The sequence below is a fragment of the Bubalus bubalis genome, chromosome 6 (assembly GCF_019923935.1).
Source record: "Bubalus bubalis isolate 160015118507 breed Murrah chromosome 6, NDDB_SH_1, whole genome shotgun sequence".
NCBI classification, from domain to species: Eukaryota; Metazoa; Chordata; class Mammalia; order Artiodactyla; family Bovidae; genus Bubalus; species Bubalus bubalis.
The window spans coordinates 119,987,030-119,999,132 of record NC_059162.1 but is presented as its reverse complement, the minus strand read 5'-3'; the positions used below and the strand labels follow the sequence as shown (position 1 = coordinate 119,999,132).

The window sequence follows — 12,103 nt, the reverse complement described above, 5'->3', positions numbered from 1 at the left end:
CACTCTTCACCTTGGAGACTGGGACTGGCTGCTCTACCAGGGTGGGGCAGGCAGGGAACAAAGGGACCGGACCATGTTATTGTGTGAGAAAGTAAGTTAAGTGCTCAGAAAGGACACGGAGGTGCCGAGAGGCACAGAGTCACCTGAGGGGCGATTTAAAGATCAAAAGAAACAATGGCAGCAGACCAAACCTCACATCACAGCCCGAATTACAGCTCAGTGACAGTAAGACCAGGAGACAAGCCAGGTGTCCACACTGACGGAATAAAACAGGTGAGAAAGCCCGTCCAGCAGCCTGAATAATGTAATTTAAAGAGCGGCCTTTTGGCCACCCTGAGGGAAATTCAGCTTTAAGTATCTCTCCACAAATACGAATTACAAAGGACAAAAAGTCTCCTCGCAGGCTCCCCTGGTGGTGCGGTGGATAAGAACCCACCCGCCAACGCAGGGGCCATGGGCTCCATCCCTGGTCTGGGAGGATTGCATATGCCCCGAGTAACTAAGCGTGCACCACCACTCCCGAGCCTGGGCACAGCAGTGAAGAGGAGCCCTGCTCACCACAGCCAGAGAAGCGCAGCGGCAGAGACGCAGCGCGGCCAGCAAGCAAGGACACAGCTTGTGGAAAGTCAGCTCGCAGCGAAGAGGCCTGTCAGTGCCTTCCGAGCAGGTGCCGGATGCCGCCCCCGGCAGGGACAGACGGCCCCGCAGGGCTGCGCTGGGCACAGCCTCGTGCCCGTGACTTGCTGCCCAGGCAGCTTAGTCTCAGCAGCAGCCGGGCCGGGCAGGCCCATGTCACAAATGACTGGCCCAGAGCTTCTGGGGCACCACGGCCGTGAGGACAAGGAGAGAAGTGACACACTTCCTGCTGAGGATCCTGGGCAGACCCTGGCCGGGCGGAGCAGCTCAGCTTGGGTGGGAGCATCTGAAATCATGAGGTGGGCGCACCTGGGGAACCCAGGTGGGGGTCCCCGGTGAAGGGGCTCGCGGTACGCTCTTGTACTTCTCTGAACTTGAAAACTTTTCAGAATAAAAACTCTGAATGTACGGAAACACTCTCTGGCATTTTCTTTTCTGTCCTTGGTCTTCATGACCATTTACTCTTTTCCACAAACTCAGGATGGGGGAACAGCAAGATGAAGAATGCTTTCCATTCAAGATACTAAAGAGAAGCCCAGCACTTTAGCCGTAAGGAAGAAGGAGGCTTGGAAACATGCACAACACGGACATGCTCTGAAACGAGGGGAAAAGAGGTGCCAAGGCCGGTCCCAGGGAGAGGCAGGGGAGGGGTGTTCGCGGACAGAGGCGTAGGGTCAGCAAAGCTGGGCAGGGCGGGCCCAGGGCCCGGGAGGGTGGCGTTGATGTTTTCTGGAATCGGGGCGCCAGCTGCACGATTCTGCGAGTACATTAATACTGAAAACGCTGACTTACACTTCTGAAGGGTGGACTTCACGTTCTGTGAATTCCATCTCAATTCTTTGCATTCCTGAGTTAAGAGATGTCCCTGAGATCCCGACTCAAATGTCAGCCCCACCTCCCCGCGGCCGACACGCAGTCACCCCACCTGCGGCTCAGAATGGAGGCTTCTCAACTCCATCCTCAAAACCAGAAACCTTAAAACATCAACAGAAGAAAAGGCCGCACCTCGGCTCCTGGCCCTGGACGCAGGGGCTCAAGGGAGTCGGGAAGAGGGCCTGTCCGACAACGCCTCCGCGTCCACAAAGCTGGCTCAGGCTGCTGTCTGCCTGGACTGCACCCCACGGGCCCCCCAAATCTGACCTGTGCTGTTGATCATGTGAATGCTGCTTGCAAACTGGGCAGGGGTGGATCGCAACTGTATTTTCCTCCTTTATCTGTAATTCTCCCAGAGTTACTAACTGCCTCTTTCCATAATTTTCTATGCACCCATCACTGGTTCAGCTCAAAACTTCCCTGCAGACCCTTAAAACTCTCCAGTGTGATGTCACCATGACGTCACTGACCGGCTTTCTTTTTCGGTTGTGCCACAGGGCTTGCAGGATCTCAGTTCCCTGACCAGGGAATGAACCTGGGACCCAGGGGTCGAACAGGAGACGTGGGTTCGATCCCTGGAAGGGAAGATCCCCTGGAGGAGCAAATGGCAACCCACTCCAGTATTTTTGCCTGGAAAATCCCATGGACAGAGGAGCCTGGCGGGCTATAGTCCATGCGGACACAAAGAGTTGGACACAACTGAGCGTGCTCACACACACACACACACACACACACCACAGCAGCAAAGGCCTGAGTCCTAACCACTGGAGCCCCAGGGGACTCTCCGGTCAGGTCTATTGCTTTCCTGGCAGTCTTCCCTGGAGCCCCTATGTCCTTCTGCTGACACAGGTTCTTCACATCCAAGCATGGCCACCCCCCAACGCTTCCCAACACATTGCCCTGTGTTCTTGGCTCCCACCTTGGTCCTCTCCCACACCTTCGGCCTTCAGAAGGCTGCGCGGGGACTGAGTTTTCTGAAAAGCAGCATGTCTGGAAATGCTTTTACTTTCTTCTTGTGTAGGAATCTGGCTGCACAGGCACGGAACTCTGGGCTGGAAATGACTTCTTTTCACATTTAGAACCTCCATCCACCAGTGTCCAGCGCATTTCATGCCTCCGCGCCTCTCCCCAGGAAGCCCTCTGATCTTTTGTGTTCTGACATCTCAGAAGGACAAGTCCTGCCGGATCTCCATTCACTAGGAATAAAGCCTGTGGGCACCTTCCATCTGGAAACCGGTGCCTGGAGGATTGGACTTTCTCCTCCTGTAACGTCTGTAGCAATTCCTGCGCTGCTGTTTGGGTCCAGCCTCTAGAACCCTGGGATGCTGGGCCGCCCGGGCGCTGCTGGAGTTCCCTCTGCTTCTCTCCCATCTCTCACCCTTTGTCTCTCTCTGCTTTGCGGAGCTCTCAGCCACGTCTCCCAGGCCTGCTGCCTCCAGCCTGCGCCTCTCTGGGCCCTGTGTCCCTGTGCCTGCCCGGCTCTTGCTTCAAGGTGTGGGCTTTTCTCCTACTTCTGAGGCTTCTCTGAGAAGGTCTTACATACACACTGGAGGTTGGTGGCAACCCTGCTCCGAGCAGGTCTATGGGCACCGTTTTCCCAACAGCATTCACTCACTTCTCTGTACCACATTTTGGGAATTCTCACAATATTTCAAAGCTCTTCATTATTATATTTGCTACGGTATTTGTCTTCAGTGATCTTTGACATTACTAGTGCAAAGGGATTATGACTCTCCGAAGGCCCAGATAATGGTTAACACTTTTAGCAATAATGTACTTTTAAATTAAAAAAAGAAAGAACATGCGATACAGTAATATACTAACAAGGCACCAACATGAGTCCAGATTTAGCATTTCCCTCTCCCCTCTTCGTCTCCCTGGTGGCTCAGATGGTAAAGCCTCTGCCTACAGTGCGGGAGACCCAGGTTCAATCCCTGGGTCGGGAAGGTCCCCTGGAGAAGGAAATGGCAACCCACTCCAGTATTCTTGCCTGGAGAATCCCATGGATGGAGGAACCTGGTGGGTTATGGTCCATGGGGTCACAAAGAGTCAGACATGACTGAGCGACTTCACTTTCACTTTCTTTCTCCCCTCTTCTGAAAGCCTGCCGCCTCTAGTCACCATCTGAGGGGTGGCCAACGCCAGCTTTTCCGCAGGGAATACATTGTGTGTGTGTGATTTCCCCTCTTTTCCCCACAGGACGCAGCAAGTCGCACACACAGCTCTGAGCACTCTCTCCGTGTAGCAGCACATCTCAAAGGCTGTCTCGTCCATCAGGACAGCGTCTGCATCGTCTGCACAGGTGGCCAGTCGCCCCGTGACGTGAGTGCAGCACCGTTTGCATAACCAGCCTTCTAACAGTTAATTACCAATATTTTACTATGACAAACCAGGCCAGAATCAAAACTCACAAGAGAGAGTTTACGCTCATGCTGAAGCTGTGCCCTGTTCCTTGGGGACGAGGGATGGGGTAAAGAGGCTCTCCTGCTTTTGCACCTCCTCCAGCCCCGAGTTTCTGCTTCTCTGAGTCTCTTCTTCCCACAAGTTTGGCACCTGCCCTGCAAATACCATCTTCCTCGGAAAGAAGGCTTTCCTCAAGTTCCTGGTTCTCCCTGTCACCATCTAAGTTTAGCAGGAGGCCCCAGGTGTGCCTGAGCCAGGGTACCATCTGGTAAACCCTGGCCAGGCACCGAAGGGATGCTAGTCTACGGGGCACTGGACAAGGTCCAGCGTCTCTCCAAGGATGCTTATTAGTTGAAAGAGAAAGGCCAATAATGATACAGGGGAAGAGCCAGAAAGCACAGGGTCAGCTTTCGCATCGCCAGGGAGGCCAGGTGGTGCCCCAGGTCATCCCCGAGGGGCCACGTGTCCTCTGCATGCGGCCCAGCTGGGCACCGTCTGACTCTAGCCACAGGAGAACGGCCCCCAGACTGGTCCAGTGTTCCTGATCGCAGGCGGCTGCAGCATGACAGCTGAATGTTACGGCTGCTTCTAGACTGGATCCTGTCCTGCAGGAAAACAAGAGCTGCATGGACACGACTGTCCAGGTGACAATGGGGACAGGCCCATAGAGTCAAGAATCAGGGGCCTCAGTGACAGCTGCGCAGCAGTCCCAACAGGGTGTGGCCTCTTCCCGGGGAGCACACAGATGCTCTCAGGGGAAAGGGCCCTGCGAGGGCAGCGCACCTTCAAGGCTTCAGAAAAACGTGCGTGTGTGTCTGTGTATACATATGTGGCCTGTGTGTGTACGTGTATGTCTCTGTGTATACATGTGTCTGTGTATATGTGTACACACATCTCTCTGTGTATGTGTGTGTCTCTGTGTATACATGTGTCTCTCTGTGTACATGTATGCACACGTCTCTCTCTCTGTGTATATGTGTGTGTCTCTGTGTATACGTGTCTCTGTGTGTGTCTCTGTGTATACATGTGTCTCTCTGTGTATAGGTGTGCACATGTCTCTCTCTGTGTATATGTGTCTCTGTGTATACATGTGTCTCTCTGTGTATGTGTGCACACGTCTCTCTGTGTGTATGTATATGTCTCTGTGTATACATGTGTCTCTCTGTGTGTATGTGTGCACACGTCTCTCTGTGTGTGTCTCTCTGTATGTGTCTCTGTGTATACATGTGTCTCTCTGTGTACATGTATGCACACGTCTCTCTCTGTGTATATGTGTGTATCTCTGTGTATACGTGTCTCTGTGTATATATATGTGCACACATCTCTCTGTGTGTGTCTCTCTGTATATGTGTGTCTCTGTGTATACATGTGTCTCTCTGTGTATAGGTGTGCACATGTCTCTCTCTGTGTATATGTGTCTCTGTGTATACATGTGTCTCTCTGTGTATGTGTGCACACGTCTCTCTGTGTGTATGTATATGTCTCTGTGTATACATGTGTCTCTCTGTGTGTATGTGTGCACATGTCTCTCTGTGTGTGTCTCTCTGTATGTGTCTCTGTGTATACATGTGTCTCTCTGTGTACATGTATGCACACGTCTCTCTCTGTGTATATGTGTGTGTCTCTGTGTATACGTGTCTCTGTGTATATATATGTGCACACATCTCTCTGTGTGTGTCTCTCTGTATGTGTGTGTCTCTGTGTATACATGTGTCTCTCTGTGTATAGGTGTGCACATGTCTCTCTCTGTGTATATGTGTCTCTGTGTATACATGTGTCTCTCTGTGTATGTGTGCACACGTCTCTCTGTGTGTATGTATATGTCTCTGTGTATACATGTGTCTCTCTGTGTGTATGTGTGCACACGTCTCTCTGTGTGTGTCTCTCTGTATGTGTCTCTGTGTATACACGTGTCTCTCTGTGTACATGTATGCACACGTCTCTCTGTGTGTGTATATGTGTGTGTCTCTGGTATACATGTGTTTCTGTGTGTATATGTGTGCACATGTCTCTCTGAGTGTGTCTCTGTGTGTGTGTGTCTCTGTGTATACATGTGTCTCTCTGTGTATATGTGTGCACACATCCTCTGTGTGTATATGTGTGTGTCTGTGTGTGTCTCTCTGTGTATATGTGTGCACACATCTTTCTGTGTGTGTATATGTGTGTATCTCTCTGTGTGTGTCTGTGTATACATGTGTTTCTCTGTGTATATGTGTGTACACGTCTCTGTGTGTGTATGCGTGTGCCTGTGTTTATATATGTGTCTGTGTGTGTACAGCTTTCCAGGTAGTGTTAGTGGTAAAGAACCTGCCTGCCAATGCAGAAGACCTAAGAGATGTGGGCTTTAGTCCTGGGTTGGGAAGACCCCCTGGAGGAGGGCAGGGCAACCCACTCCAGCATTCTTACCTGGAGAATCCAATGGACAGAGGAGCCTGGCGGGCTACCGTCCATGGGGTTGTGAGGAGTCAGACATGACGGCAGCGACTTAGCACACGTGCACATACGTATATGTGCATGTGTGTGTGCATCTGTGTGTGTGGCGTGTGTGTGTGTATACATCTCTCTTGTGTGTGTCTCTGTGTATATATGTGGTCTGTACAGTGTCATTGTGTATGTGTCTCTCTGTGTATGTGTGTGTGTCTGTGGGTGTTTCTGTGTGTACATGTGTCTCTGTGTGTATGTGGTCTGTTTCTGTATATAGGTATCTCTGTACATATGTGTGTCTCTGTGTATGTGTGGTCTGCGTGTATGCCTGTGTGTATATGTGTATCAGTACGTACGTGTGTATATGTGGTTTGTATGTCCGTGTGTTTATGTGTCTGTTTGTGTATCTGTAGATATGTCTGTGCATCTATGTATCTCTGTGTTTGTGTGACGGGCAGGCATGGTGGAGAGGTCTGACAGAATGTGGTCCACTGGAGAAGGGAATGGCAAACCACTTCAGTATTCTTGCCTTGAGAACCCCACGAACAGTATGAAAAGGCAAAATGATAGGATACTGAAAGAGGAACTCCCCAGGTCAGTAAGTGCCCAATATGCTACTGGACATCAGTGGAGAAATAACTCCAGAATGTGATGGCTGGATGGCATCACTGACTCGATGGACATGTGTCTGGGTGAACTCAGGGAGTTGGTGATGGACAGGGAGGCCTGGCGTGCTGCGATTCATGGGGTCGCAAAGTCGGACACAACTGAGCGACTGAACTGAACTGATGTGTGTATATATGTGTATGTGTATATGTGGTCTATGTGTATATGTGTCTCTGTGTGTGTGTATATGTGGTCTATGTGTATATGTGTCTCTCTCTGTGTATATGTGTGTGTGTATATGTGGTCTTTGTGTATATGTGTCTGTGTGTGTCTGTGTGTGTGTGTATATGTGGTCTATGTGTATATGTGTCTCTGTGTATGTGTATATGTGGTCTATGTGTATATGTGTCTCTCTGTGTGTATATGTGTGTGTGTGTATGTGGTCTATGTGTATATGTGTCTCTTTGTGTGTCTCTGTGTGTGTGTATGTGGTCTATGTGTATATGTGTCTCTCTCTGTGTGTATATGTATGTGTGTATACGTGGTCTATGTGTATATGTGTCTCTCTGTGTGTGTATACGTGGTCTATGTGTATATGTGTCTCTGTGTGTGTGTATATGTGTGTGTATATGTGTCTCTGTGTGGATGTGGTCTGTGTGTATATTTATGTGTCAGTGTGTGTACATGTGTTCTGTATGTCTGTGTCTGTGTGCTGCTATTTAATGCACATGTGATCTGTGTGTGTGTATGTGTGGAGGGGCAGGGAGTGAGAACACAGGCCGGGGGGAACCCGTGTGACGAGCACGTGGGACTCTGTGTGCTCTTCTGATTCTCAGTGCTTTCAGATCGCCTGCGATGAGTCTTTGAAGAGGCTGGCCGGCAGCTCCCAGGGCTGGAGTGGGGACCCCGGGGTCAGAGGCCCACTCGCAGGCACTGCCCTCCACCTCCAAGGGGAGGCCCTCTCCCGCCGGGGCAGCTGCTCTAACTGTCCTGCCGTTGGCCTGCCGGTCTCGGCCCCGCCCCAGCGCCCATCCCACTCGCCTTCCGAGCTCCCAATTCCGCTGACAGCCCTTGCTCTCTGTGGTCTCTTTTCCATTCTTGGTTCTTACCGATGTCAAGTTTAAAAAATTCCTTTACTGTTATTCCAGTGGGGATTCTGAGGGAGTGGAAATGGATTCAATCTGCCGCCTTTAACCCAAAGTCTCTAATCCTTTGCTTTTGCAATTTCTTCTGGTCATAGATGACTTGTCCTTTTCCGGAAGAGTAACAGCCTCAATTTAGGGCTGCGCTTGCTCCTGTGTGCCGCGCAGGAGCCGCCGGCAGAGGGCGCGCGAGCGGGGCCTGGGCGCGGCGGGGCCTGGGCGCTCCGGAGGAGGCCACACACCACGCTGTAAGTGCAAGCCTGGCCTTCTTTCTGACAGGAAACTGAAATGTGATGCCTGATTTTAAAAGAGAAAGGAAGAGAAGGCGAAACTAAGTGTTCTTGGTCGGGGAGGCCGGACTCAGACCGGCCGTCTGGGGGGCTGCGTGAAGCCCGCTACGGAGAGAGGGGAGGGAGGAGCTGCAGGGCGCGTTCCCCGAGGTGCTGAGGTCCCTGCCCGGGCGGCCCGCGCCAGCGAGGGCTCTAGAGCCCGGGCGGGCGTCCGCAGCTGCTTCCGGGCGCTTCACACCAGCCGGCCCAGCACGCAGACACGTCACCAGAAACACAGCTCGGGGCCCTTCATGCGTCTCCTCCCCTGCTCACATCCAGCGGGTGCAGACGCCCCCAGGACCACGGGCAACACCCCAGAGGCTCTCCAGGTGGCTCGGGCTCCTGCAGTCAGTGGGACTGTGGCTCGTGGCGGAGACCCCACGGGCAGCAGCCCCCAACCCCTGGGGGAGATGCCGCCCTGCAGGGTGCTCTGAGCCCCTGGGTGAGGTTCCGGGGGACGACCTTCCAAACAGCATTAGAAGGAAGAGTGGGCTCCGGGACAGAGTCCAGGACTACGAAACGGCCTCTCTAAGGGGGACAGGCTGGATCGCACAGTCCAAACGCTCTGCCTCCCGGTCTGAGGCGACTCAGCGACAGACTTCCCAGCGCACGTGAGGAGGGCACCCTGCACACCTACCTGGAACACCAGGACCCCCGTGTGCGAAACGGCCAGCTTGATCTTGGCCCCCTCCCGGTCAGAAGCTGAGTGAAACCTGATGCCGTACATGTCCAGCTTCCGGGCAATTTCCAGCACCTGGAAGTCTGACTCAGCGGGTGTCTGGCCCCTGCAATGAAAGACACCAAGTTCACAGCGCTCCTGAGAGCAGAAACTCGGACAGGGAGACCAGGAAAACAGAAGGGACACGTAAGCAGCACAGGGGCTCCGATCTTCAGTGGGCTGGCCACTCCCCACAGATATTTACCCACAACAAAGAGCACTGCACACAGGCCACAGAAACTGTCCCCTTCCTTCCGGTCTGTACTCCCCAGAGGGGCGGATATTTTCTTTGCACTCCTGAGATGCTCAACCTTATGATTTTATCTTAATACAGACAAAGTGACGTGCCAACATTACAGGCAGAGACGAATACTAAAGACGGGACACACCACGTATTTAATGGTATTTAATGGTATCTCTGACTTGAGATGGATGGCATAACTGACTCGATGGACGTGAGTTTGAGTGAACTCTAGGAGTTGGTGATGGACAGGGAAGCCTGGTGTGCTGCAATTCATGGGGTCGCAAAGAGTCGGACACGACTGAGTGACTGAACTGAACAGAACTGAATGGTATCTAATGGACTTTGCTGGTGGCTCAGACGGTTAACCGTCTGTCTACAATGTGGGAGACCCGGGTTCGATCCCTAGGTCGGGAAGATCCCCTGGAGAAGGAAATGGCAATCCACTCCAGTACTATTGCCTGGAAAATCCCATGGACAGAGGAGCCTGGTAGGCTACAGTCCATGGGGTCGGAAAGAGTCAGACATGACTGAGCGACTTCACTTTCATTAAACCCACTTCAAAACTTTAAAAGGTACAATGCTAACCATTAGAATATACCTTTATAAAAATTAAATTATGCAAATGAACAAAAATAGAATCACCAAAACAACTGGCGTTATCCTCGCCTGGCACATGGTCCGCAGACAGTGAGTGGCTCCAGGGCGGGGCGCTCAGGACAGCCCAAAGCCTCTGCGAGCAACTTCCATAAACAGCTCTTTTTCTTCTTGCTTCTGAAAGCCTCAGTTTTTAGATCTTTTAGGAATAACACAACTGCTTGGCTTACACCATTCTTGGAATTTCCATTTTTTGACGAAAATGTCCATCCTTTGAAGCTGATAGACACTTATCAACTGACACTCTAATAAGCCATCAGCAAGGCAATGACCCTGCTGCATGCACATGTCTCCTTCACAGGCTCATCTCCTGACGGACACTGTGTTCTGGCCATCGTAAGGAACGCAGCTGTGAGCACGGGGGTGCGTGCATCTTTTCCAGTCAGGGTTCCTGTTTTCTTTCCATAAACACCCAGGAGTGGAATTTTTTATTTAATTTTAGATTTTTTAAATTGGAGTTGATTTACAATGTGGTGTTAGTTTTTGGTGTAGAGCACAGTGAATCTGATACATAGACATAAGTCTACCCTTTTCTAGATTCTTCTCCCATGTAGGCCATCACAGAACTTGGTCTATTTTTGGTTTTTGAAGAACCTCCACTTTGTTTTCCACAGCGCTGCACCGATGTACGTTCCCACAACAATGCACAAGGGCCCCCTCCTCTCCGCATCCTCACCAACACTTATTTCCTGTCTTCTTAAAAAAGGACACATAGCTGAGGTACAATATTATATAAGCTATAGGTGTGAAACAGGATTCATAAGTTTCAAAGGTTACATACTCTATTTATAGTTGTTATAAATACCAGCTATATATTTAGAAATCAGTGAACTAAAATGAACCAGAATGGGTGAATTTAATTCAGATGACCATTATATCTACTACAGCGGGCAAGAACCCTTCAGAAGAAATGGAGTAGCCCTCATAGTCAACAAGAGTCCGAAATGCAGTACTGGGGTAAAATCTCAAAAATGACAGAACGATCTCTGTTTGTTTCCAAGGTTAACATTCAATATCACAGTAATCCACGTCTATGCCCCAACCACTAATGCCAAAGAAGCTGAAATTGAACAGTCCTATAAAGACCTACAAGACCTTCTAGAACTAACACCAAAAAATCATGTCCTTTTCATCACAGGGGACTGGAATGCAAAAGTGGGAAGTCAAGAGATACCTGGAGTAAAAGGCAAATTTGGCCTTGGAGTACAGAATGAAGCAGGGCAAAGGCTAACGGTTTTGCCAAGAGAACGCATTGGTCATAGCAAATACCCTCTTCCAACAACAGAAGAGAAGACTCTACACATGGACATCACCAGATGGGCAACACTGAAATCAGATTGATTATATTCTTTGCAGCCAAAGATGGAGAAGCTCTATACAGTCAGCAAAAACAAGACCAGGAGCTGACTGTGACTCAGATCATGAACTCCTTATTGCCAAATTCAGACTTAAATTGAAGAAAGCAGGGAAAACCACTAGACCATTCAGGTATGACCTAGATCAAATCCCTTACGATTATACAGTGAAAGTGACAAATAGATTCAAGGGATTAGATCTGATAGACAGAGTGCCTGATGAACTATGGACAGAGGTTCATGACATTGTACAGGAGACAGGGATCAAGACCATCCCCAAGAAAAAGAAATGCAGAAAAGCAAAATGGCTGTCTGAGGAGGCCTTACAAATAGCTTTGAAAAGAAGAGAAGTGAAAAGCAAAGGAGAAAAGGAAAGATATACCCATTTGAATGCAGAGTTCCAAAGAATAGCAAGGAGAGGTAAGAAAGCCTTCCTCAGTGATCAGTGCAAAGAAATAGAGGGAAATAATAGAATGGGAAAGACTAGAGATTCTTCCGGAGAAGGCAATGGCAACCCACTCCAGTGCTCTTGTCTGGAGAATCCCAGGGACAGAGGAGCCTGTGGGGCTGCCGTCTGTGGGGTTGCACAGAGTCAGACACGACTGACGCGACTTAGCAGCAGCATAGCAGCAGAGATTCTTCAAGAAAGTTAGAGATACCAAGGGAACATTTCATGCAAAGATGGGCTCAATAAAGGACAGAAATGGTATGCACCTAAC

The 12,103-nt window shown here is 50.5% G+C and overlaps 1 protein-coding gene across 5 annotated transcripts in view; it reads right to left on the bottom strand.

The window, feature by feature from the left end:
- FARP2 (FERM, ARH/RhoGEF and pleckstrin domain protein 2) overlaps positions 1–12,103 on the bottom strand; it is a 101,371-nt gene that overhangs the window by 32,299 nt on the left and 56,969 nt on the right. For all 5 annotated transcript variants that reach the window (XM_045166205.1, XM_045166204.1, XM_045166208.1 and 2 more), the window contains one exon: positions 9,051–9,198. In XM_045166205.1, coding sequence (XP_045022140.1) covers positions 9,051–9,198 — 148 coding nt within the window. The remainder of the gene's footprint in view (positions 1–9,050; positions 9,199–12,103) is intronic.